The sequence below is a fragment of the Odontomachus brunneus genome, unplaced genomic scaffold, assembly GCF_010583005.1.
Source record: "Odontomachus brunneus isolate Ranch 3 - 2012 unplaced genomic scaffold, Obru_v1 Obru_scaffold_065, whole genome shotgun sequence".
In the NCBI taxonomy this organism is placed as follows: Eukaryota; Metazoa; Arthropoda; class Insecta; order Hymenoptera; family Formicidae; genus Odontomachus; species Odontomachus brunneus.
In genome coordinates this window covers 654,878-680,950 of record NW_022639515.1, presented here as the reverse complement: position 1 = coordinate 680,950, position 26,073 = coordinate 654,878, and the positions used below count along the sequence as shown (strand labels likewise).

The window sequence follows — 26,073 nt, the reverse complement described above, 5'->3', positions numbered from 1 at the left end:
CTTCAAATTAAAGATACATATGATTTAACTGTTAGTTTACCAAGAAGTTAAGAAAAATCGGCCCTAAGTCCAGTGCAAAAGAATGAATGTACCCTACAAGAATTTCTAAATCAGTCCTTTTATTTCTCCTCAGTTACTTCCGCACGTGGAATATAAATATTTTCCATGCGCTGATCGCATTTGGCCGCAATACGTGATACTGTTAGGAGGAAGTCTGACAATCTGTTTAGATACGTTTGCGCTTCTTTATCCAGGGCACCATCCCGCACCAGCGTCGTGATGCTTCTTTCTGCACGCCTACATACTGTTCGTGCAACGTGCAGGGAGGCACAGGCTTTTCCACCGCCCTAATGTAAAAGTATTAATACTATGTGTATAGAAAATAGGAAGTATTTGGATATAGAGATAGATTGATATATGATATGATATATAAACTTTACAGCAATTTTAACTATTAAATCACCAAATTTAGTAACGTTGAATCTCTTATGACTGATCAGATTGCACTTATTTTATCACATAGCATAATGAAATAGAAATATGGAAAAATAATCAAAATTTGCCCCAAACAATGTCATGTTAAATGTAATATGAAAATCTAAGTGTAACTTTTAGTAGGTTTATTGTATTAATACAAGAAATTTACATTATTGCATGATATAAATTTTTTTATTGATACAACTTATTAAAAGTTAAGCTCAGATTTTCATATTATCACTATTTAACATATTGTTTTGAATAAATTTTAATTTTTTCCATGTTACTTTTATATTTCTATTTTGTCATTCTATATGATAAATATATTCAATATTAGGACTCAATATTTTACTGAATTTTAAGATTTAATATACTCAAAGTTATTGTAAAGTTTATGTGTATCAGTCTACTGGAATATATAAAATCACTGTATATAATTTAAGTAATTACTGGAATGATATAATCCTCTGGAGGTGGCAGTTGATTCGCATATTCAAGAATCCATTCCTCAAGGTCTTTGGTATGTTTGTTCTCAAAAGACCTGGTTTTACCAGGTACTGACTTTGAGATTGCATGGGTCAAATCAAACAAGATCATCTGTACTCGTTTAAGCTTGTCAACATATGGATGTTCGACTTTCCCGTCGCACGCGAACTCTCTCGCCAGTCCTATGTAAGAAGACAGTTCATCAGTCGCTCCAAGAGCATTGAAAATCATATCGTCCTTCGGCTTTGTGTCTCCGGCATCCGTGATTGTCAAGCCGGAATCGCCATCTCGTGAAAACACCGCCACTTCGGCTACATTTGATGTTGTACTTCCACTGTGACAATGTCATCATTAATAAATTGACAATCACGCGTGATTCTAATGTGATATTGCTGTTGCACGATATTTTTCGTCGTTATTCGGCGATAACAAAATAACTAACTATGGCTAAGCAGCGTGCTTTAAGGTTAGGTGGTATTCTAAACGCATACCTGTGTCTCAGCGATGTTTGCACGCTGGTCTTGTATAAAAAAGTAGACTTTCTCCATACGTTTTTAACTAACTCCATTTTGTGTGTCAGACAACGCTTGATCGAGTGAGCTATAATTTACGATTCTTTTCTTTGATATTCTGTCGGCCGCTAGTGACACCGACAGAAAAGTAACAACGTCGCCATGAAGAATTACGTCTATATTCTGTCACTCTCGCTTAAAATCGCGCGCCATCCCAACAATCGATCTTTAAATGTCCAGCAACGTGAATCTGGGCATTATCTCGTGGTCGTCTCAGGACGTAGTGTAAGAAGAAAAACGTAAAAATGCAAGTACGGAAGTAAATATTATTTTTTAACAAATTCGTAACTCGATCTTTCATGCATATAATTGTTGTAGACAATATGCTGCTCACATCGACGATAATTATTAATTTACAAACATTAACGCAATCCAAAAGTCATCAATCTTGAATATATGTTCTTCCTCTTGTAAATGATTTGGGATTCCAATCTTATTGGCCAAAAATTTGAACACACGTTAAAAAGATAAAGAGTATCCTATCGCGTATCATTTAAGCACAGAGAAGCATGAGAGCGGCCACCAACCTGATTTCAGAGGCCAGAGCTAGACACATTTTCGTGACGCCATCTAACAAAGTGCGCCTTTACTACGTTCGTTAGGTGCATTTTCGCGATGGTAACGATAAAGGACGCGGTCCAACGACCGCTACAAATGCTGCAGCATTTTTCTCTCTTGTTCTATTCCTCGGATTCGAATGAAGAAAGAGAAAGAAGTAAAAACGCTACAAACCATTTGCAGCACCCGCTGGACCGTACCATGCACTCTGGCCACTAAAATCAAGCTGGTGGCCACTCTCAGACTTCTCTCTGCTTTAAGCATCGGATAATGCGATTCGATTAATCTCGATCCATCGGCACAGTAATAATCGATTGTCACTGTTTACAAATTGTTATGAAAAACTGCTGTCTGTTGTTTGACCATTGTTTCCGGCGTCGTTTGTAAGCACGTATACACTCTCATGCAGATGTTCAGGTAATATGCGTGCCACGCTCGAAAATTTCAATTATGTCGCGTTTATGCGCCGGGCTTAGGGATAGCGATGCGGAAGATAGCGTGTCGGGTGTCTGCACAACGACGCTGTTGCTGCGACAGAACGCCTCGTGACCAACGGTTTGGATTTTCGCGCTAAGTCGCTCATGCCAAGATCCAGCTACGAAGCCATCGTAAATCTGCAATGTTTCGCGCGCCGTGAACGATCGCAACATGTTTGTGACGAATCTAGTAAAGGATTTCTACGATGTGATCCAAAGAAGCGTAAGTCTACTTCGTTTTATCCCACCACGATGTATTCGCGCCTTTTAATTATAGGTTACCACGCTTTCGTACGAGCTCGTTTCTCAAGACTTTCTTGCCTAACTCGCTTTTTTGGAACTCGATATACAATCATAACATAATTTTGGTGCTGTATTGATATTTGCGATAAATTGTTTTTACAATATTCCAATCGTAGCATCTGTCATGTCTTGGCCATCATCTGTTTTTATGTGAATTATTGATATATGCGATTGTTATGTCTTTTGGATCATATTGGTGAAACAAATCAAAGCCGTTATTCTTTTTCACTTGAGAATAAAAGACAAAATATTATTAGAATATAATATAATAATAATAAGAATCAGTGATACACACAAATAGGATACGATATATTACAATGCTATATATTATATGCTATTACTATACATTCATCAATTTATATATATATATCAAATTATTCAATCATATCAATTATTCAAATATATCAATTATTATATTAATCAAATTTATCTTTGTTATAGCCTCTATTTTATTATAGCCTAAATACAGTTAAACAGAAAAGAATAGATTTTTCTAATAGATTGAATTAAATTATCTAATTTTTTTCTATTATGTAGAGATGTTTACTTTTGGTGAACTTTGACGTTGATGCAATCTGTGCCTGTAGAATATTACAACATCTTTTAAAAAATGATCATGTGATATATACCCTTGTACCTGTTCGAGGCATTCAAGATATGATCAATGCCTTTGAAGAAAATTGCGAAGAGGTAATAGCATGAGGTACTTTAAACTGATTTTCTTATCATACATTGTGTATGATTGATAACCCTTAATATTTCAGATAAGGAATGTTATTATGATAAATTGTGGTGGTACTCTAGATTTAGTAGAACTACTTCAACCAGGTGAATCTATGATATTTTTTATTCTTGACAGTCATAGGCCCTATGATTTATGTAATATCTATTCAGAAAATCAAATACGTATTCTTGGTAAATCTGATGAAGACAATGAAATCCCAGAATATAATGATATATTCCGAGATGATAGTGTATGTAACATATTTGCAATAAGCTTGTTAGTGCACCATGTGCAATTGTCTCTTCTATAATTCTGCTTAATTACTATATACAGACAGATGAGGAGGATGAAAATGAAGAATCAGACAATGAAAATGAAAATGCTCAAAACAAAAGACGAAGATTAAATGAAGAAGACATCCTAAGGCGAAGTGAACGACGAAAATGGATTGAGAACAGAGCGACGATTCTCTTTAATTATTCACAATACAGCTATTATGGAAAATCAGTATGAATTATAATTGAAAACTACATGTAATATACTGGAGTTACACATTTTTAAAAAACATATATGATGTTTTATTACAGAGTGCGATACTGGTTTTTGAGATGGCTTGGAATATGTCAAAAGATAACTTAGATATGGCATGGTGGGCTATAGTTGGTTCAACAGAGCAGTCTATTCTTAATAAGGTAGAGTCACGAATCACTGTTCTTGAAGAGGGTTCCCTTCAAGCTCATGTTTCAAGACTGACGCACAGACAAGGTGCTGATATCAATAAACAACAGCAACAAAGCACTGTTAAAGTTACTTATGATAAAGAGTATCCTTCTGCTTTTTTATATATTTTTTTATATAATGAGGATATCTGACAAATGCTTATGTATTTATGAACGTAATTCCTTAACGATGCGAAACAGCCTTCAATTAGCATTGTATCGCCACTGGACTGTTGAAGCTAGCTTAAAATATTCAATGTCGACCTCGGTGTCACTACGTCTTTGGTCGATTAGAGGAGAACAGCGTTTGAAAGAAGTTTTAGCTGAAATGGGTTTGCCTCTGGTGCAATCTAGACAATTGTTTCGTGCAATGGATCTTACTTTTAGACAGGAATTTAAGCAGATGGTTGAAAAATTGGCTGGCAAATATAAAGTTAATAGTATCATCGGCAGTAGTTTTACCCTTCAATATGGTTATCGTTTCAAGTACTGTGCCTCGGATATGGTATATGCGATGTTGGCTTTATTGGATTCCACGGTAAGCAACTCTTGAATATATTAATATTTATTATAATTCAAATTTTTTCTTCCAATCCTCTCATATATATCATATTTTTACAGACAAAGGACCGACAACCACAACGTTGCTTCTTAGATACACTGGACTGTTTGTCGCGTACGAACAAAGATATTGTAGAAGACGGTATAGAGAAAGCAAAGCTGATGCTTCATAACATCTTTAAAACGGCACAGAGCATACTAGAAGCTAAGCAAATACAAAACTTTAGTTCCTTTCTGTATCTTAATGTGCCGGATGGAAATATAGATACTCATTTATTCGCGCATTCTCATCCTTTGATTATGTTAGCTCAATTTGCTCTCAAGGCATATGTGAATTCTTCGAGAAATAGACACGCGCCTGAATGGCCACTCGTAGCTTCTGCAATGGTCAGTACAGAGGAAGGCTTGTGTCTCCTTGTTGGTATACCACCAGTTTGTGAAGATCAACCCAGAAGGTAATATTTAAAAGTATGAAGAAAACATAATCTTTTTTCTAAGAATTAACTATAAATTTATTACAGTTTATTTGGGAAAGCATTCGAGCAAGCTGCAAAAAATAAAAATTGTTACATAGAAGCAGACTACTTTGATAGTACAAGTAAATTTGAATATTAATTTCTTAGTTATACATAAGTACTAATAAGTGAGACTCACTATAACATTATTTTATTTTTTTTAGTAATAAGACTGAAGGTCGAGGAAAGGACCAAGTTTCTTGATGCTCTGGCAGCGCTCCTTACGTGATGATCGTCATAAACACATAATTATTAAAGGGAAACGGTGCGACAGTCTTATTAATCAAATTTTTAGTTAGCGCGACCATTAATACAATCCAATGCAACTTTATTGCTCATGACATACGGTGCCTTTTTAAAAAAAAATGCAATTTCTGTACATTTTTTAATCAACGACGTAGTAGCTTTATAATTGTAAAATATTTAATATATAGACTAGAGGACCGATATATGTGAATCAATAGCGTTTCATGTGAGTATAATGTATGTTGTATAGGAAAGACTAAGGTACAACAGTAAGATAAGGTATAAAAAAATCATTCTTGTTCCAACAACATATAAATTAGTAATTTAAGAGAAATATGATAAATTAAGCAATTTTATAGAAAAGAACTCGAAAACCGATAAAAAGAGATATAAAATAAAATAATTACATTTGCGCTACTTGACAGCTACTTGATATTTTGCTTATACTTATTGTAAATGTATAAAGTAGGAAATTTGTGTACGACTATATGTATATAGATATTGTATTGGATCTTCGAATACCTGTAACATAACTATCAAAATGCGACTCACAAATTACAACGATGAACAGGCTATTTCATAAACATAAGAGCATTCAAAGTGCGCCCACTCGGCATTTATTAAGTAATATATAATATATTAACGTATTCGTGTGCGTGTGTACACTTAAAAATACAATTTGATCGATTTATTTTTGGCTATGGTATAATACATACATCTTTTGGTTACATCCGCAGAGGATTATGCAAAACAGAGTACGATTTACGCGCGGAATTCTTCCTACGAAAAGAGTGACAGTATCACAGAGACAGGAGTAAAAAAGGAGGAGAGGGACTTGTTTTTATCTGACACTCGAGCAACTCCTTCTCTTATAAAAATCTGACAAATAGAAATATCTCGCTTAATTAACATATCTTGTATGGCTTTAGGCCGGCACATGTTCGGTTTTTGATGTCTTGCGGACTGCCGCTATTTTATTAGTCGGCAATTTGTTATTGAGAAATCCATCAACGAACTGTTGTACAGAATCCACGGTAATTTCAGCACCATCCTCCATCACCACGTAAATTCCTCGTGGAATGTCAATAGCAGTCAAAAGAGGTACCGCGTCATCCAAACCAATGAATTCACGAAGAATATCGGACGTTTCACACTGTATGGAAAAAAATCATTAAGTATACTTTATGAATATTCTATACTCACAAGATTTATGTTCACAATTATCTCTGAGAAACATTATCATATACATTTAATTTATCATATTCAACGTGTATACCTACATCTAAAGCTATATAAAATTGCAAGGTATCGTCGTCAGGATCATCATAGTTTGGATCATAGTCTGGCCGATCCCTTCTATACGCTTGTGCTGTTGGCAGTAATACGCTTTCCCCGAATTGAATCTCGCAGTCTTCACCCTCTGCAAAATATATGTAAGGTAATTTGAAGTTATTAGTATATATATATATACATATATATTATATTAATATGATATATAAATTATATTGATGTCTGTATGTGTATATATATATATATATATATATATATATATATGTGTGTGTGTGTGTGTGTCATAGAAACATTAATATAATTTAAAAATGTTCAAATATCTTTTTCTTATATCCTTACCAACAAATAAGATAATGGCCGGAGCATCGTGTAACGATGTAGCATATTTTTCTGTCAAGATATTCACCATTCTGCTTGTCCAGGGAAAATTCTGAAAATTCAGAAAGCTTTTATAAAATTAACAATATATTTCGAGATTATAAGAGAACTTTAAAAGAAAACTTTTTAAGGCATGTTATTTTATGCGGAATATAGTTTTTAATAAGTTTTTTCGCGCGTTTAAATTGTATTATTTTAATTGTTTTAAAAAATACTTATATTACCAGGCCCTCCGGATCTTCAATCAGCTCGGTGCGTCCATCTAGAGTGATTATATTGTCGCGAGGATCCAGAATGACCAGAGTAGGTATTGCTTGAACGTCGAGAGCTCTCGCCAATTTCCGACGTCTCTCTTCCTGGCTAAAAGGTATCTTCAACCAAGGCATTGTCTCCGTGTACGCATTGTAAGAGTCCTCGCTCCTAAAATAAGAACGCACAATTAAAATCCTTTAGAAAAGAAACGGAAACAAAGGCGGAAATGTATAGTAATAGTTATGCAGGGAGAAATTAATCGTCGAATACACAAGAGATAAATGTCTGGAAATAATATCTTGATAATCCAAGGATAAAAGTGCTACGAATTGTGTTAAACGATTAAGTAACAAACCCACCTGTCCGAACTCACGAAGATTACTTCAAAATCATGGCCTCTCTCCCGGATTCGTTGATATGTATCCACGAGTTGCGGTGTAAAAGCTTTACAAGGAGGACACTGAATAAAAAAAATGATTTTAAAAATAGATAATTTAATTACGTATTCGCTAATATTATAATATTAGTAATAAAAGATGTGCAAATTGAATTAATATTAATTCAGTATTAATAATTAATTAATATTATCAATATTATCAATATTAATATTATTAATATCAATACTATTATAATATTAATGATATTATTAACTACTTTTTAAGTATTAATTTAACTGTAGTGCTTACATTAAAATTTTATTCATAGTTACTTAAAATCGGAATAATTAATTTTTTATAAGTTATGGGTCAAATTTAAGATAAAAGGTATAATATTTTAAATTAATTAGTATTCCTAAAAATATATATATGCTCTGACTGAGGAACTCGCATACAGACCAAGCAATACAGCGCTACTCACACACAGAAATGAGAACGAAGCGATTAATACATACACATGTTCAACATTGCTGCTTACCCAATGTGCACTGAAATAAACTCCTTTGAAACAGTGGCGGAGTTCCTCGTGCAACATCGGTTCATTGCTGTCCCGGCCACCGCATGGCAAGAGAGGTCCATCCTCAAGGGCAGCTTTTGGATGTGGAGGTCTCCAAGGGAATTCTGCACCGGTAGGATCGGCGACAGTTCGTTCAACTCCTCCTCTCGTCACTATAGATCCGTTTGAGCCCTCTAGTAAAATCAACGTTGGTACGCCCGCCTTTATCCGATACCTTCGAGTCAATCTGGTCTGTAAAATCATAAAGATTAATTTGCGAATGACAATTATGTGCTTGATTGGTTATCACTCGCTCGAAATATCGTTATATACGCCTAAGATCTTGTATCTACGCCTTGTATCTTATTTCACATATCGTTACGCTATACGTTTGCGAGACGATTGTATTAATACATGAAACGTGATAAGAATTTAAATTAAGGATGTAAAATTATTCATAGAGAAATCCACAGATAAGATATAAATTAGTGGAGAAATATGCGAAATAATTAGACGCGATCTTCACACTTGGTTTGTGCGTGTGCAGTATTTCACGTTGATTAATATAAGCGATGTAATTATCGCAGTGTAGAAAGAAGAAAGTAATGGTCTCGCTCGATAATACCGGCGAACAAGACATGCCGGGAGCATATTTCTCCAGGGACTTTGTAGCAATGAGCGTGCAGAGCGACTGCCGTCGGAGTTACATTAATGTTGCGAGGAGTGTACCGTAATATACAGAAGATATTTCTCGAGAAGTAATAAGGATAATGGAGTAAGAGCTGTACAGAAAGTCTATTAAAGGGACGGAAACATATCAATATTTAGTTTATTGCGTCGTTCACTCTGGAGTCTCATTTTAAAGCTTTCTAAGAAAAGGCAGTTTAGAAGAAGGAAAATTTTTAAAAATTTTCCAAGCATCTCTCTTACGTGAAAATATATACAGCATATTTTAATTAAAATGCAAGTATATTTAAATAGTCCCTTTGAGTACATTATTAGCAACAACGCGCCACTTTAATGGAATTTTTTTCCGCGTTCTCGGCTTCAGTTCTCGATCTGCCCCGTCGAATTTTTTCGCTTTTATTCTCTCGCTATTTCAATACCTAGTCTCCCTGTGTGACGATCTTCACGCGTCTCATGATCCTTCAAATGAAAAAAACGAAATCTCATTACAATCGACGAGTAACTCGAAGGTTCAACGTGTTGTAAAAGAACACTGAAGCATGAACTTTGTCTCTCCCTCGGTTCTACTGATATTATCCGATGATATACGAGTGTACGACCCTCGGACCGAATATTATTTTAAAGTGTATCCCGGTCTCCCCGTTGAGGGAAAATCGCCGACGCAGCTTCCGTCGGCCCGGTGTCATAATTCGAGACGACGAGAAGTAGCGTGGGCAAGTCTAAGCCTTCCAATCTACCCCGAAATTGCATTAAGTCGGCCGACCCCTTCTTCGAACATTCGCAATCTTCCCCCGCGCCGCCCCGCAGTTCGATATCTCGGGTGGAAGGTAGGGCAATCTCTCGTATCGCGCGGGATGCCCCGTTACGTGTTACGGTCGCGCATAAAGAACGGCAAGGGCGAAGGAGTGAAGGACAGGGGACGGAAGGAGAGGGCGGCAGGCATAAGGCGAGAGAGGAAGGGTCCGTAGGTAGCGAACGCGGAACGCGCACCATGTACGTTATCATGAGCTTTCAGCGAGAAAGAGAGCTAGAGAGAGAGAGAAAGGGAGAAGGTCGTCGACGAAGGGCGAAAGGAGGACGCGGGGAAAGGGTAGTCCCTTCGTATATTTCCCGCGCCGCGTTCTCGTTCGCTCTCGCGTCACGTGGTGTGCCCCACGTATACGTACGTTGTTCGCGTTCGCGCTCGCCCCCGCTCGGTTTCGAGCGGTCGATAACGCGTGTGTCCTCCTCCCTCCCTAGCTCGCATCGCTACCGCGCTCCACGCTGCTGTCGTTATTTCCCTCGGTGGTCCGCATACTGGGAGTCATAAATGCCCGCTTCTCCGCTGCTGCGCGAGCGTCTCCCGAAGGAGTGTATCGCGCTCGAATATTTACGGGTAATAAGAGTATACAAGGGATCGTTCGATACGCGAGACAAAGAGCTCCGATATAGCGGTACTTTTCTTTTATTTGTTTATTCCACGTGGCATATATCGAGCTTACTTTTTATATGATATTTGTGAAGTATGTTGGACGTCAGTTGTTAGCTTTACCGTTGTTTACCGATGTCTCTCTTGAAGCGCGGGCAATCCCGTTACCGTTAACAGACACTCGTGAAACGAGCGACTATTTATAACGTATAGTGTACGCCGCTACAATTAGGATATTGCGCTGCATGTCTCTTTCTCACCTTCTCCGCTTTTCTCGTCTACCTCGTGTCCTCGCGGCACCTTTTCCTCTCATTCGCTCAGCCGCTCTCCCGGCGGGGTCCCTCGCCGCGACCTGGAGTGAAAACGGCCAGCCGGGAACGCGGCTGGGAAGCGTAGCGGCGTGAGAGAGAAACGGAAACCAGACGGAGATCACTTTTGACTGGCGTTCGCACGCGTTCAATCGTCTGCCGCGTGTATGTACACAGACCGCGGGGGTTGGTCGGTCTTTATCCGACGCCGCCAACGCGCGCTCGACCGCGTCAGTCGACGACAATCGCGCGTTTTCCCTCCGGGCTTTTCCCCGGTTGTCTACGAGCGTTGCTCACGCTCGCTTCGATAAGAGTGTATGTCGCGTGTGGGCGACTCGTTACGGCGCCAGCGAATTTAAACTTTTTGCGGACGCCAATTGTAACACGAAACGAGGCACCTTCCTCGCATTCGGAACAACTCGCGCACACGATAACAAATTCATGACATATCCGAAGGAGAAATGAAATGCACTTCGATTACCATTTTCGCCGAGTTATCTAATCAATCAATTAACGCTGATAAGCAAAATCGTACTGATACTTGTTAATTTTAAGCGATGTTTATAGTTTTCTTGTTTCCATGACAATGTTTTATGACAAAGCGAATCTTTGGATTTCTTTGGCTTATACACAAATTCAACTTCGCGTTATGAAGAACTGTTCAATTTTAATGTAATCACGTTGTATTTTCTGCAAGCTCTTTTGAGATAGACAGTCATTGCGCGTTACAACGTGATTCTTGGTATTAATTTTTCAAAGAAGTTGTGCTTTTAAAATTTTCAAGTTAAAAATTACAATTTTACAATCTCGCGACAAACACACGAGAGAGAGAGAGAGAGAGAGAGAGAGCATTTTAGATGCATCTATTCACTCGATTACATGATTATTAATAATATTCATGAACAAGCAGAGTATTTGATTATAATGCAGTGTTTATATATGCAACAACATCCACGAGAGATTGATACATGACGATAACGTGACTCCGAGTCCTCGCGAGATTCGTTTTTCTCCTACAAACACAGGCGCGGCCTTTCATGCGAGCAATTTGTGCATTCACCACTTTTCCTTTGACCACGAGCTAATAGGTCGTGCACAATTCATAGACATGCGCCGGGGCAAAGAGGAAAATAAAACACGAAACAAAACGTAAAACGAAGCTGCGGCCGCCGACATGAAATAGCGATAAGATTTCTTGTCCGATTTCCACGAATGTACTCAAGCAATTCACGTATTCGACGTAGCAGGATTAGATGAAAATATGTATGAATATCTTTCATAGTAATTGAAATATATTTAGAGAACGTTTAATAGCTAATTAAGTGATCCTCTCTGTTCCTCTTACGCTCAAAGCGTGTAAAAGTTGTTTCAGATGCGGAAGTAATTACACACGTTGATTATATTTGGAAATTCGCAGACAGAAGACCGACCTTCGCAGGAAAGCGGAGCATACGATTTATCGTGCACATCAGAATGTCGGAATGGCATGATGAATCCGGAGGAACGGATTGAGAGGAATGGATCGGGAAATCGTAGTAGACAGCGTGCTACAGCTACCACCGCCGCCAGCCAATCCATTCGATAACTCAATTAGTGGATCTCGTGTAATTAAGAGAGACAATCTAACGCTACTATGTATGTGTGTGTGTACGTATGTATATTTATTTATTTATTTGCAAGCGAAAGAGAGAGAGAGAGAGAGAGGAAAAGAGAGGCAAGTCCGTCGTTCGAATTTACGACAACGGTTCGTTCCGCTTGTTATACTGTGTGCGCTTAATGTTATCTTGTATTGACACGTACCTCCGCTCCAGATCTGATACAGTCCAGACGTGACAGCGTCTCGAATATTTCAAACAGTTTACAAGGTATATATATAAAGCTACTCACATATGAAATACCTCGTTACGTCGCCGTGGTTTCTCATAGCTGTTTCGCAACGAAGTCACAGTCGATTATGCCTCGGCGAAAATTTCACCGGTCACTCTCCACCTTTACTATCTATTTTAATAACGTTCAAATTTAAAGACCCTTTTTATAACTAAACTCTATATCATATATAATTTAGTTTACATGCAGAGATATGTGTATACAAAATTAAACAAAGCGCAAAGATTCGCGTAATTAATTTCGTTTTTTCAGTTATGCACTGCGTTCCGATCGACGTTACACAACCGCGAACGAGTAGAGATTCGGCAGCGAAGTACCGTCGTTCGAAATCGAAAGTTGCACTCTAAATTTCTTGAAATGAGACTTCACTCCAAAGTAGTGAAAATTGCGCCAGTCAAAGTTAGAGCGAGAACTCACTCCAAACGAGTGAAAATACTGCTCGCTTGGAGTGAGTTCTCACTCGTTTGGAGTAAAGTTCTCGCTCTAACTTTGATTGGTGCAATTTTCACTACTTTGGAGTGAAATCTCACTCCAAGAAATTTAGAGTGTGTCGAAGCGCCCGCGTCGTAATTATCTTTGCGCGCGAGGAGAAATCGGCCGAACGGGGCCGTTTAAGATTCCGCATGTATGTTTAGACCGGTGACTTTCAGCAGGCATTCCAAAGAAACTCGCGGCGAGTTCATCTTTCATGAAACATCCGCGTGAGATAGCGACGAACGAAAAGAAACACACATACCGCGACCTCGTCGTCCGTTTTTCGCTGGTCGTCTCTTCCGATTCCTTTCATTATCACGTGGAACGAACGAGAACGCTATTTGAGGAAGATATGGGTCGTCCCATTCCGTTCGGAATAGAGGGGACTCCTTTTTCTCCCCGGTGGCTTTCTCGTTAGCGCCGCTCGCGGGCAAAGACACGCGCGTGCGCGCGCGCGTTTTCTTACGAAGCGATTTCAAACGTCCGAGCTATGAGCAACCTCGTCTGATTAAAGCGTTGAAGCGGCGGGGACCTCCTAGAGACGCCTTCACAGGGTGCAGCCGAGTGTTGTCTTTCGTGTAGATAGAGCGGATGAAGAGGACCATCGAAAATGCACGGACGCGAAAAAGGCGAATGACCGGCTCGCTGATAAGCAATATGATCTCGTTCGCCTGCCCGCTCGCTCACGCGTGTTTTTGCGATCTCGTCAACCGAGCTTCGATGTTTGTCTCGTTGGAACAATTCGAATACCTCTCTTTATCGTCGCATAATACACGCACATGTGTGTGTGTGTGTGTGTGTGTGTGCATTGCGTATGTAGTTATATGAGAAATAGGAACTAATACATCGAAACCGATACCATAAATTGATGCAAATTGGAACTTCGAAAACAATTTTTAAATCGATGACAGTGGTCCTCTGTCGACGAATATCTAATTTAATGGAATAATAATAATAAATTCGCCATGTTGAATGTTAGATTTGCGTGCGAGCTGTTTCCCTCCGGGAAACATAAAAACACATGGGAGGCACAAATTTACACCGTATTAATAATTTCATACTTTAAATAAACATGGCATTTTTAGCGAGCGCATTTTAATGGATCTCGTATCATTATTTATGTATGATCTTGTTAGTAGACGTCCGATAATCTCACCAATCTCAAAGGAAATCGATCTCCCTAACTTCTTCCGCTTTTTAATCGCTCATTATAATCTCTCCGATTAGCTCCCTTTCTCTCGTTAATAAAACTACAACGCGGCATCCGTAATTGCAACAAAAAGCACTCGACGGCGATTTAAGCGCGGAATTAATGAGCGGGGACCAATCGCGATGCTACTTGACGTTGATTACGAGTAAAGCGCTTATCGTTACGGTCTCTTTGCAATTGAGGCCGATTAAATGTATGCATTGTACCCGGTACGTGCGTCCCTATTATAAACATCAATGAGCCTAAAGTACCACGACTGAATAAAATGTGAAGTGATCCGGCGTTTCAAGTAGGCATTTGAACATTTCGCATATTGTCTGCGTTTACGTGCACGTGACACGTTTCGTGCGTGTGTCATCGTTAAAACACAAATTGAAAGCTCAAGTGTTATCGAATAGATATAACATCTATAATATCTCGCGTCGTGAGACATTTAATTTTCTAACGAATTTAATTATCGACCGAACACTCAGCGTCGATAGTCTCGTGAAATTAGTAACAATGTCGCGTAAAATATTCAACACGATTAGGTTGGTGCAAGAGATTCGTCATTTTCCCATTGAATTCTCGCAGGAAGCTTGAAAGGAGAAGTCCTTTCAAGCTGAACAGGAAGTCCTCGTTATATATATGTGTAAAAAAGTACCAAGTCGATGTTATTTATTTTATTCGTAAAAATCGCTGACTCTTTGAAACTGAACTTGGTTTTTATCTCGGTTTCTATCTTATTTGACAAGCACGACGAATCCTTTCTTATCAACTTAATATAAAGTTACATTTCTCGTCTTAATATAAAGTTACGCGTTTCTTCGTGTGACCGCGCGCCAACCATTATCAAATATTCCTCAGCACGCTCCAATCTTCACAAGTAACTCTCCGACGAGAGGAGAAGTTCAGGTTCAGGAGAAGATGCATTAACAACTACCACATCTTACAATATACACACACACATATATATATACAAAAGACTCACTCTACGATCAAAGCACCGCTCTTTCTCCTAGTCGTTCACACGCAAGGCCATTCTTACGAACTGCACTTTCGCAATTTTCTTTGTCGCGTTTCTCCCCCACTTCTCCCATCCCTACCGCTGTGCCTTCGCGTACAGTATCAACGACACGACGATAATGCATACCGAGTAACACGGTAATGGTGAAAAGATCGCGCGGGTGGATAATATATCTCGAAAGCGTCGAAGTGCATGCGACGACCCTCCGGCCGACGGATTCGCGCGAAATAAAATTCGAACCTTAAATAGCGTTGCCGCGAAGGGGTTAAAAGGCCTGTGCCGAATGAAAAACGCATGTTGTGCCGCGCTGTCGCCGGCTGACGTGACTTTCCTGCGTGTAAGTGCCCGTCCGCGTGCGTGAGTGCACGCGACTCGTGCGAAATCGCGCCGCCCAAGGCGACGTGCCACGTTCCTACGCGTATATGTTCGATTTTATTCGCCGGATGGGCACGGTCTACAATTAGGACTCCTTTGTGCCAGGGCGTTTTCATCTTATGCGGATTGCGGCCCGAGGATCGCCGGATGCGTCCCATTACCGCGGATTCCGTGGAGCGAATTGAGAAAAATGGGAGTTCGGCGTCGATTGCGAACCCTCCGCCTAGGCGGACTTTGTAGTCGGCGACACGGAAAGGCGACAGAATTAGGCGCGGGATTTTTGTCTTGATCGTTCGAGCAATCGAGATCGGGATCTCGCATAAATTCGACCGACTTTCCGCCGACGAGGCTGGCGACAGACGTCTTGAGAGACTCGCTGAAAAAAATTGCCACCGAGGTCGATGCGTTATTCATCAGCATTGAGGGCGAGTTGGAATTCAATTTGTCGGGATGAAACGTATTAGCGGCGTGTTATCTCAGATTGTTGCAGAATCTTTTTTTCAATGCAATGCATTGAAAAGCATTTTAGCGCATGGAGGTTTTCTTGCGACGAAATAAGAGAGGAAATTGAGGGTCTCAATCATCATTCCTAACAGTTTCTTCCTTTCGCGAGAAGCAAACTTTTAATTACAATTAGTACTTTCTCTATTCAGTACCAAAGTTTCGTCGTAATAAGTAATGAAAAGACACGAGAAACCATCGAAGCTTCTCAACAATTTCTTCTCGCTGGAGGAACTTTCTTACCAGTTTGCTCTCCCAGCCAGAGTCGTCGACATCTTTCGCTTACTTTCCTTACTCCGAGAACAAGCGGCGCGCTATCCTCTTTGGAACAGTCCGGCGAATTTTCGAAATTCAACCCAGTTTGTTTTAAACTTTCATTCAGAATACAATAATGCATTTATCACCTCCTGCCGTATCAAAACTTCCAATCTCCAAATAACGATATCAATAATGCATTATTTATTACGATTAATTCCAGTAATATTTTAATTAAAAATAACCCACACGTACTCGACGTACTAAATAATCGATAATGAAACAATATTTTAAAATTAATTAATTCGATAAGAAAAGAATTGTTTTAGAAGAAAAATACAAACTTTCTATCATTTTTATCGACTTTTTATCAAAATGTTTTTCGATAGGCTTTACGGATACGAGTCAATCTAATAACGCAACTCGTCGACTTTCTTATAATTTTGTTAAAATAATAATAATAAGCTTCTGAAAGTTGTTCTTTTTTGTTTTGTTCTCCTGTCTCGGCATTCACATTCAAAGAAAACACAATGGTCTCATATAAAATCATTCAGTGACAAAAATTAAGATCGATCTTACCTTCCTCTCGTAGTCATTGTTCGGCACCGCGAGCCAAGGTAGATCGGCTACGTGGACGCGGAAGCTCTCCTCAAAGTCGAGCACGTCGGTCACGTTGCTCCAGAGGACCACGTGCACCACCTCGAATCTCTTTCTCCGCTCTTCCGCATTGACACTCTCGTAGAGCTCGACCAGCTGACGCGTGAAGTCGTCGCAGGTGGCACCGGGGTTCACGAAACTGAAGTACATGCCGATGATCTCGCATACCGGCCGGCCGTCTTCGCTGACGAGCGAGGCGGTCGCGTCGAGCGGCTTTGTCTTTGCGTCTTGGCGCGCGTTGTTAACCTGGCTGCAGCGCGCGAGCTGTTTGCCGAGCAGCCGGTGTTGCCAGCAGGTCGGCTTGCCGGCGGCAGCGGCCGTCGACGAGGCCGGCTTCCTCGCGACATTCACCGACGCGGAGGGTATCTGTTCGCTGATGCACGTTGCCATCGCTCGACGCGGCTAACTTGCTTCATTCGCCGGCGACGCGCGCCGACGCCGAGCCTTCCCACGAAGAAGGGGTTGGTGAGAACTCACTCGACTCGTGTGCTGTCCGGGTGCCGTTGCGGCACTGCGATCTATCACCCACGCGTGTCGTCGACCGCACCAACGCGAACTGATTCACCTTTCGTTAACTCGCGCGCGGCTTCGGACCCAAGCGCGACGCAACGCTACGGAATCGACCGATCGAAGCCGAGCGCGACCGAGTCGCACAGCGACGCTTCAATATTATCGAAGCGCTCGATAGTATCGACACGTGCTCGATAGTATCGATATGTGACAATATGGCGGGCAGAAATGGCGCGCGTGCACGGAGCGCAAACGTAACTCTGGATCCTGAAGCGCTTGCTATGAAATGGAATTCTACTCGTTGTTTGACAAAGCATCAAGATTGACAATGGGTAACAATGGGTTGACAATGTATCCTTCAGTAAGACGATTAACAACTGGATCCTGAAGCGCTTGCTATGAAATAGAATTCTACTCGTTGTTTGACAAAGCATCAAGGTTGACAATGGGTAACAATGGGTTGACAATGTATCCTTCAGTAAGACGATTAACAACTGGATCCTGAAGCGCTTGCTATGAAATAGAATTCTACTCGTTGTTTGACAAAGCATCAAGGTTGACAATGGGTAACAATGGGTTGACAATGTATCCTTCAGTAAGACGATTAAAACATCGCAGATGTCTTTTTCCTGACGCTGTAACGCCGTGACCCGATGCTTTTATGCGAGGCTTGATTCTACTTTCGTAAAATAAGTTGCTCTACATGCCATCTAATGGTCGATGATGTTACTACTCACGAGATCCGAGTATCTTCAAGAAATCTTTTAAAGACGTTACCGGCAAACATCCAGATATATATTGGTTGTTTTCCAGTAATAGATACAAATCGTCAAAACATCATTCTATCTTTATTATATACAGAGTATGGAACAAAGATAAAATGATGCATGTGTTGACTTGGATTTCTTGGTGGAAAGTAATAATTATTGATTTCGGATATCAATGGTGTTTCGATCATTTAACATACTGTGAAACGTTTCTGAAACTCTCGACTATCTTTGTCTGCGTTAGAAATGTGACTGCGTACATTATATTTCTCTCGCAATATTAGTGCTTTTTTATAAGCAGTTTTACAGTATTGCAACGCTACGTATCGTTTTAGGTCACTTACGTCCCAAAGGAAAATCTATCTATTTAAGTATAACGGATTCACCCAGTGGGTTGCGCCAACAGAATCAAGTATAACGAATAATTGCGTCAGTTGACCGCTTTTCCGCTGACCCAAAGCTTACAATGGACGCTCCGCGAAAGCTGTTCCTCGACGGATTGCGCTACCTAATCGATTAACATTCATAGAATCGCAGCGACACTCCGAGGTCAAATAATCTTGGATTACTGATTTGCTTTCTCTCTTACATCCCGTCGAGTGTGCGATTCTGCGCATGATACAAATAGATAAGGAAATGGGCTGATCCTTTATTCGTTCAATGAGGTCTATCGAGCTTCATGTGTATCGCGCGAGAATCTCAGTAATTTCTCAATTCGCAGCACACGGTACGTACGCATATCGAGACGTATTTGCAATGCTTGCGCGCGAGACTGATCTGCAAAGATCGCTTGATCATTCTGTACAGTGAAGTGCACTTAGACTGCACGGTAAGCGAAGTTCCACTTCGTTGGAACAATTACAGATTAACCGCGGTTAGCGCTAATCAGCAGTCAACCAGCCATGAGTCACACGGACTGCCGGCTTTAATCCTAACCTCGGATCAGTAACGCTTCTCTCTTTCTCTACCTCTGTCTAACTCTCCCTCTCTTTTTTTAGATTCCAATTTCGCTCCATAACGTAGGCGGGAAATCCTACTTTAACGAGGATACACCAGCTAATATTAGAAGCCGTGTAGCCTGAGCGCGATCGTAAATAATCGCGATTATTAAAAATTCATACGTATCGGCGATCGATCGGTCGCCCGAAGGAAGAAGGAGAGGTGGCGCAGGCGGAGAGATAACGACAAGAGATTCAATTGGATTCGCGTGCACGCACGTCATCAGTTACGGCCGGCCGCTCTTTGAAAAGTGCGTGACATTCCGGCGACTCGTCGAAGCGTCGTCTGTTGAATAACACGGAATCGCGGCGGACTCTCTACCGGAGATGGACTGAAAAAAATGAGCACGCTGTCGAGTGCAGCCGATAGTTATTCGATGTCGTAGTTGACGTCGTTGTCGTCGTCGTCGTTGCGTCGCAGTCTGTGAGCGAGTATAAGTATCACGCACGCGTGCACGATATTTCGCATCGTGCGTCATAGGCGTGCGAGGCGCAATGTTTTTGCCGAATTAATTACATAGCCACAGTCACGGCGAACGAGTAATCTTTCTCGCGATCTTCCTTCCGGCGTTCCTTTTTCCGCTAGAGGCGCGTTGCGCGTCGTCGCCGTTGCGGACGTCGCAGTTGCGGGCGCAGTTGCAGTCGCGACTCCGTGGAACCGCACACGCTCTCGGCTGTTGTCTTATATATTGCAAGGGTCGCCGCGGATGATCAATGGTACATCGCACTTCGCGCCGCCGTCTTGCCTGCGACACCATCCGTGACACTTCCTTCACGGCTATATTCGCATACGACGCGATTCGCACCCTCGACGAGAACGCAATAATTTGCGACGGCAAACAGCGTGCTCGAGATCTGTGTACGAGTGTCGACTGTTAGCTATGCATCGTTTCTTCGCCTGTGTTCCTTTGCGCATCACGCTCTAATTCGTCGCCTACGCGTAATTCATTATTGCAATGGACTGATAAATTTGCCGTGCGAAACAATCGTTCGAAAGGAAGGTGAGTCTTAATGTTTTGCCTAACAGTCTCACATTGTACTATTAGGTCTATTAACAGATGATTGAGACACAAAGTAAAACACACGGTTACTCAACTATATTAGCATTCTCTGTCGTGTTTGAGCATGCTTATTAGTATTTTTTGCTATTTTCGTATTCTTTTTTTCAACCATTTTACTTTATCCAGACATAATGTCTTAATGGACTATTGATTAGTACATTCTACTTAATCTTAGATTCACAATGAGTTCACAACCAATTGTGGTACCTGGTGGAGATCATCGCTCTCATACAGAAGCACATTCTGTACCAATTGGAGGCTCAACAGATACCTTTAAAACCATGACACCACCAAATGTCAGCAGGTCTTTCAGCCGTAAGTATATTATTATATTACATGTAACATTTAACTTTTTAATGTATGTGTTATTAGGAATATATTTTTAATATTGAGTATGCAATGATGCCACAATATATATATAACTTAATTACATTAATATAAAAATCATAATATGGTAATTTATTAATCATTAACTGTATTACATATTTTTGTCACTCATAAAGTAATTAGCTTATAAGATATTCTAAAAAAATTAGAAATAGCAAAGGAGACTATAAGTAACCTCAATAGAAATATATTCGTCTGTGTTGTAATTGTATATATAAATATATAGAAGTGGTAGATGTGTTCATATTTTCCATACTTACTGTTTGTACAATTTGTAAGAACGTTTGTCATTGATATTTGAGCCACACTGTATTGAGGATATAGGCATAATTGCAGCATGTCTCTGCAGAATTCTCACATATCATTAAAGCCTTGTAAGATGTGGTAGATTTATGTAATACCTGTGATTACTGCAGTTTTTTGTGTTTATGTAATATCAACATTTGTATAAGCTGAGGTATCTATATGTATGTACTAGTCTGATACTCTATGAATGCACGGATATTTTTATAAAATACATTTATGTTTTAAATAACAAATGCAAAATCCGCATATACATGTGATATGTATCAACAAAATTTGGAAGACATTTAGCACATTTTAATTTATCCTTAATTGAAAATTACATGGAACAATGAGAGCAAAAATATTCATTGATTTAAACTACAATAATTTTACTAATAGCATTTCAATAATATTTAAATTCTTATTTGCGATATATCTCACATATAAAACTACTTGGTAATCTTACCAACATGTCAGATGCAAAGTTACGGCAGTTCATTAATATGAATGAAATACATACTATAGCAAGCCTCTTACTGTTGGAAAAATGGAAATCAATATCTGAGAGTGTGTAACAGACTGTTCTCATATTATAGTAGGAATCCCTAGTACTATAAGCACTGGTAGTTTGTTGTGAATAATAACTATGCTTTATGGCCCACTTTCTTACTCTTGGCATCATTTAATATTTAATGCGTTTAATATTTGCATTTAATATTTAATGGATAATATATAATTTTATATTGAATGCTAAACTTTTGAATAAAACCAAGGGATTAACTCCAAATGCTGTTTTAAATAATGTATTTTTTCTAGTAAGAGCTTTCATGCATATTATTTCTTAAGAAAATATATAGTGTAAAAATAATAACTTCGATACAAGCTATACACATTTTATATTTATACCTAGAATATTTTTATTAAATAAGATTTATACGTAGGAAAATCACGTGTTGTTAACACTTATTGGAACAATATTATAAAAGATGGTATATTATTAACTATATTATTTTGGGATATACTTTATATATATTAATATACTAAATTAATTTTTTTCCATTTGTTATATACTTTCTTGTAATGTATCTATTTTACATGCATGAATTTCCTGCATGTAACAGCATAATAAATAATAAATAGCATGTAGTTAATATAATACAGCATGCTCCATTGTGCATAACTTGAGCATGCGTATCTTCTATTTTTTTTGCAGCAAAGTAGGCAAACGTGCAATATTTTTAATAAAAATTTGACTGTACAGACAATCACGTGTTTTAACAGTTTTTATTTTGTTCACTATAAAAAGTAATAACATTGTGTGATTTCTTATATTTCTACACATTAACATCACCTATTTGTAATGTAGAAAATACAAATTCGTGTTATATGTATTGTCAAGTAATCGTTGAATAGTTTTTGTTTGAAACGTTTTTCTATTTATAATATGATATAAAACGTGACGATAAATATTGAGTGCAACTGTATAAGTGCTAAATATATAGAACCAGCGGATCGACATCTTCGACGCAGCAGCATTCAAGCACAGTCTACACCATTACCTAAACTTCCATCAACTGAGTCCCTTTCAACAAGCATAAATATTACAGCCGGTGTACCTCCAATGTCTCCAGGTATAAACCTAGAAGTATTTTCAAAAATTAATACATATTGTTGCTGTAGTCTGGAATAACTGAACAGATACAAGCAGCTTTAAAAACTTGATTGGCATTATACATGCTTTTCTTTCTGTAGTACAATAAATACATACGTGTTAGAGAAATTCTGTGTGAAATCATATATATGACTTATAAAACTATTTTCTAAATTTACTTTTACATTCTATTTTATATATAATTTTTTTTACAAACTTTGAACTTTCATATAACGTAGTAATATTATTTAATGCTTCTTACCTGCACTCTACATGCTTTTTCTTGTAAATCAAGCTTTAAGCTGGATATGCTAAAATACGTTTATTTAATTAATAATACTGGTTGTTACATTACATCATCATTATACACATAGTAAGAAACGTATAAAAACCTGATTATATAACTCAGTGTAATAATACGGTAATGTGAACTTGTGTGCCTCATGTATTTTATGATCTATTTCATAAGATTTGTATCAAATTTAAATATATTTATATGTGCTCGCAGATTGGGAGAGAGGTAATATTTTCGTAATATAAATTTAAACTATCTCGTATGTACTATATAAACTATGTACTATCTCGCTAAATTTTCATAATTATAATATTTTCATAATTAAATTGAACTTTGTTGCACTTAAAATTTGATGCAAATCTTATAAATTATTCTACATATTGTGCATATATAAATAAAATTGGAGATGGTTTGATAGTAATAGATTCTTTAAAAACATCTATTTTCTTCTATCGTATATGATTGAGAAAAATTCACCAATAAATACATATTTTTAAGTAATAGAAAATAGATAATGTAACTCTAATTCTTATTTTTAATATATACACTGTTATATAATACAAATCAAGATAATTATATTTTATATTTTTTAATTATTACTGTTATATTAAGAATTGCAAAGTCCTGTAAAGTCAAAGTTTCCTCCTATATATATGTTTTATTTTTCTTATTGATATTTTTTGTATAAAATTTAATTATTTTAAACAAGAATAAATAAAAATGAAATACTGATTTTGGCTATACCTCTGTCAATTAAAACATATAAGAAGAAAATACTAATATAAAAATTTATAAAATTTGTGAATTATTATTAGAGAATAATTATCTTGATTTGTTGAAATTATGATATATAGAAAAAAAAATAATATGTTCATCTACACACTGTTCTGATTGGATGGATGCGTGAGTAGGATTCTATTCATTCTATGGGATTCATACTAATAGAAAATGAGATAATATTATGTACCTTATGCACTCTTATTATAAGGCGTGTTGTAAATTATTTATTTCTACAGTATAAGCATGCATTATTTTTTTCCCTAAAAATATAAAACTTAGATCTATCTCACTTTTAATTTTGAATATGCAATTAACATTTTGTTTTATAACAAGAACTATTAGTTTGTAATCATTTGTTGAAATTAATATAAAACATTAGTTTGTATATATATAACAAAAATGATAATTTATAGTATGATATATATATATATATATATGTGTGTGTGTGTGTGTGTGTGTGTGTGTGTGTGTGTGTGTGTGTGTGTGTGTGTGTGTGTGTGTGTGTGTGTGTGTGTGTGTGTGTGTGTGTGTGTGATATTTAAAACTAACAAAATATACTAATCTTATTATTAAATGATTAATTAGGTCGTACATTTGCTATACTCAAAAGAAAAAATTTATAACGTAATATAAATTATTTATTTGGAAAATATTATTTTGAACATATAAATTATTATAAAAGTTTTTATACAAGAGATCTGTGTACATATTCTGGTGGCATATAAGTTTCTCAATATTAATATTATCATATCTTATTATATTATTACATAAAATGTATTTTGGAAAGAAAGTAATAAAAATTTTATATATGTTATAGGATTATCTGGAATGGGTGAAGGTAGCCAAAAAGTCGACAATTCCTCAGACAAGGTAAATAATAAATCAATTTTTATTACAATGTATAGTTGTAATATATAGTATACTGATAAAGACATTTACTATTAATTGTGTCATAATAATTTTTTATTTCTATTTAAACTAGAATTTTCTATATATATATATATATATATATATATATATATATATATATTACATTGAAATTTATAACATTGATATTATCTGAAATACATTACTTAACAATACATATACGTAGTCTACTATATATAAGTAATGTTTTAACGATTTTTTCAGTCGCTGGATTCTTGCAAATTGACGCGAAAAGAATCTTATAAAGCACAGAGAAAGAATTATCGAATGGAGAAGAAAAGAGTAGCCAATGAGCTTTTAAGTTCTTTCAAGGATCCAACTGTTATTGTTATGAGTGATTGGCTAAAAGTACGTGGCACATTAAAAAGTTGGACCAAGTTGTGGTGTATTCTCAAGCCTGGATTATTATTGCTATACAAAAGCCCGAAAACAAAGGTTTGTATATGTGTATTCTTTCAACCATATGCTCTTTGTAAACTATAGCATTGTTTATGTATTTATTATAGAGCAATCATTGGGTTGGAACGGTACTACTTAATACATGTCAAGTTATAGAACGTCCAAGTAAGAAAGATGGATTTTGTTTTAAATTATTTCATCCTTTGGAACAATCTATATGGGCCCCACGAGGACCGGAGAATGAAACTATTGGTACAATTTCTTCTCAATTATCAATATTATGTAAAGTATTTTATTATTTCTTTCTTTTAACGTGTGTAAGTAAGGCCTTTGTTACATGTTAGTTTGATTTTGTTATAATGTATAAGTAACATTTGATCAGATTCAGTAATAGATATGTCGTAATTTTAATGTTGCAATTAGAAACAAATTTCTATCTTTTTTCAGGCGCTGTTATGCAACCTTTGCCAACATCCTACTTGATCTTTCGAGCTCCATCTCAAGCAGCAGGCAAATGTTGGTTAGACGCACTTGAATTGTCGTTACGTTGTTCTTCGTTAATAGTCCGTTCGACAAGTGTGTTACCGCGTACATTACCACACGATACAACCACCACTCATGAAACTCAGTGGAGCGAGGCGGATTATGAAAAGCATTTTGATGATCACGGTTAGTATCATTGACAAAGTTTCCATATATAATATTTATGCGTAACTCGCAATCAAAATATAATATGTCTGAAAAATTTTATAGCG

The 26,073-nt window shown here is 37.8% G+C and overlaps 4 protein-coding genes across 10 annotated transcripts in view; 2 read left to right on the top strand and 2 right to left on the bottom strand.

Moving 5' to 3' along the window:
* Positions 1–102: 102 nt before the first annotated feature.
* LOC116846528 (corrinoid adenosyltransferase-like) lies at positions 103–2,042 on the bottom strand. Its single transcript, XM_032820475.1, has 3 exons — positions 1,455–2,042; positions 928–1,297; positions 103–347 (listed from the first exon to the last, which is right to left on the bottom strand). Exons 1-3 carry the CDS (start codon positions 1,529–1,531, stop codon positions 120–122), a joined length of 675 nt encoding a protein of 224 aa, XP_032676366.1. The 5' UTR covers positions 1,532–2,042; the 3' UTR covers positions 103–119.
* A 283-nt stretch (positions 2,043–2,325) lies between these two features.
* LOC116846524 (cell division control protein 45 homolog) lies at positions 2,326–6,328 on the top strand. Its single transcript, XM_032820470.1, has 9 exons — positions 2,326–2,792; positions 3,410–3,562; positions 3,637–3,846; positions 3,930–4,103; positions 4,184–4,419; positions 4,517–4,853; positions 4,937–5,331; positions 5,398–5,474; positions 5,556–6,328. The coding sequence occupies exons 1-9, from the start codon at positions 2,742–2,744 to the stop codon at positions 5,618–5,620; spliced, it is 1,698 nt and encodes a 565-aa protein (XP_032676361.1). The 5' UTR covers positions 2,326–2,741; the 3' UTR covers positions 5,621–6,328.
* On the bottom strand, positions 6,232–17,797 carry LOC116846525 (nucleoredoxin-like). The gene is made up of 7 exons (XM_032820471.1): positions 17,181–17,797; positions 8,473–8,742; positions 7,917–8,017; positions 7,530–7,725; positions 7,267–7,357; positions 6,918–7,057; positions 6,232–6,790 (listed from the first exon to the last, which is right to left on the bottom strand). Exons 1-7 carry the CDS (start codon positions 17,646–17,648, stop codon positions 6,563–6,565), a joined length of 1,494 nt encoding a protein of 497 aa, XP_032676362.1. The 5' UTR covers positions 17,649–17,797; the 3' UTR covers positions 6,232–6,562.
* A 1,332-nt stretch (positions 17,798–19,129) lies between these two features.
* The window catches only part of LOC116846488 (oxysterol-binding protein-related protein 8), a 14,403-nt gene continuing 7,459 nt past the window's right edge, over positions 19,130–26,073 (top strand). For 2 of the 7 annotated variants that reach the window (XM_032820383.1, XM_032820381.1), the window contains exons 1-8: positions 19,231–19,364; positions 19,534–20,534; positions 20,770–20,909; positions 22,769–22,897; positions 24,810–24,862; positions 25,124–25,354; positions 25,426–25,570; positions 25,766–25,987. In XM_032820383.1, coding sequence (XP_032676274.1) covers positions 20,777–20,909; positions 22,769–22,897; positions 24,810–24,862; positions 25,124–25,354; positions 25,426–25,570; positions 25,766–25,987 — 913 coding nt within the window. In that variant the 5' untranslated portion in view covers positions 19,231–19,364; positions 19,534–20,534; positions 20,770–20,776. Of the gene's footprint in view, positions 19,365–19,533; positions 20,535–20,769; positions 20,910–22,768; positions 22,898–24,809; positions 24,863–25,123; positions 25,355–25,425; positions 25,571–25,765; positions 25,988–26,073 lie in introns of all 7 variants that reach the window. The other 5 variants (XM_032820382.1, XR_004378507.1, XM_032820385.1 and 2 more) reach the window with 5 other exon arrangements.

What these genes read in the sequence shown, in the direction of transcription:
- LOC116846528 (XM_032820475.1), bottom strand. Translation starts at nt 1,531, where the DNA reads ATGGAGTTAGTTAAAAACGTATGGAGAAAGTCTACTTTTTTATACAAG. An exon ending in CAAACATCGCTGAGACACAG is followed by an intron (nt 1,298 to 1,454) that starts GTATGCGTTTAG and finishes ACATTGTCACAG; the next exon opens with TGGAAGTACAACATCAAATG. An exon ending in CAGAGGATTATATCATTCCA is followed by an intron (nt 348 to 927) that starts GTAATTACTTAA and finishes CTTTTACATTAG; the next exon opens with GGCGGTGGAAAAGCCTGTGC.
- LOC116846525 (XM_032820471.1), bottom strand. Translation starts at nt 17,648, where the DNA reads ATGGCAACGTGCATCAGCGAACAGATACCCTCCGCGTCGGTGAATGTC. An exon ending in TTGAAGATCCGGAGGGCCTG is followed by an intron (nt 7,358 to 7,529) that starts GTAATATAAGTA and finishes CTGAATTTTCAG; the next exon opens with AATTTTCCCTGGACAAGCAG. An exon ending in GGCCATTATCTTATTTGTTG is followed by an intron (nt 7,058 to 7,266) that starts GTAAGGATATAA and finishes TATATTTTGCAG; the next exon opens with AGGGTGAAGACTGCGAGATT.
- LOC116846524 (XM_032820470.1), top strand. Translation starts at nt 2,742, where the DNA reads ATGTTTGTGACGAATCTAGTAAAGGATTTCTACGATGTGATCCAAAGA. An exon ending in TGGCTTTATTGGATTCCACG is followed by an intron (nt 4,854 to 4,936) that starts GTAAGCAACTCT and finishes ATATTTTTACAG; the next exon opens with ACAAAGGACCGACAACCACA. An exon ending in AGACTACTTTGATAGTACAA is followed by an intron (nt 5,475 to 5,555) that starts GTAAATTTGAAT and finishes TATTTTTTTTAG; the next exon opens with TAATAAGACTGAAGGTCGAG.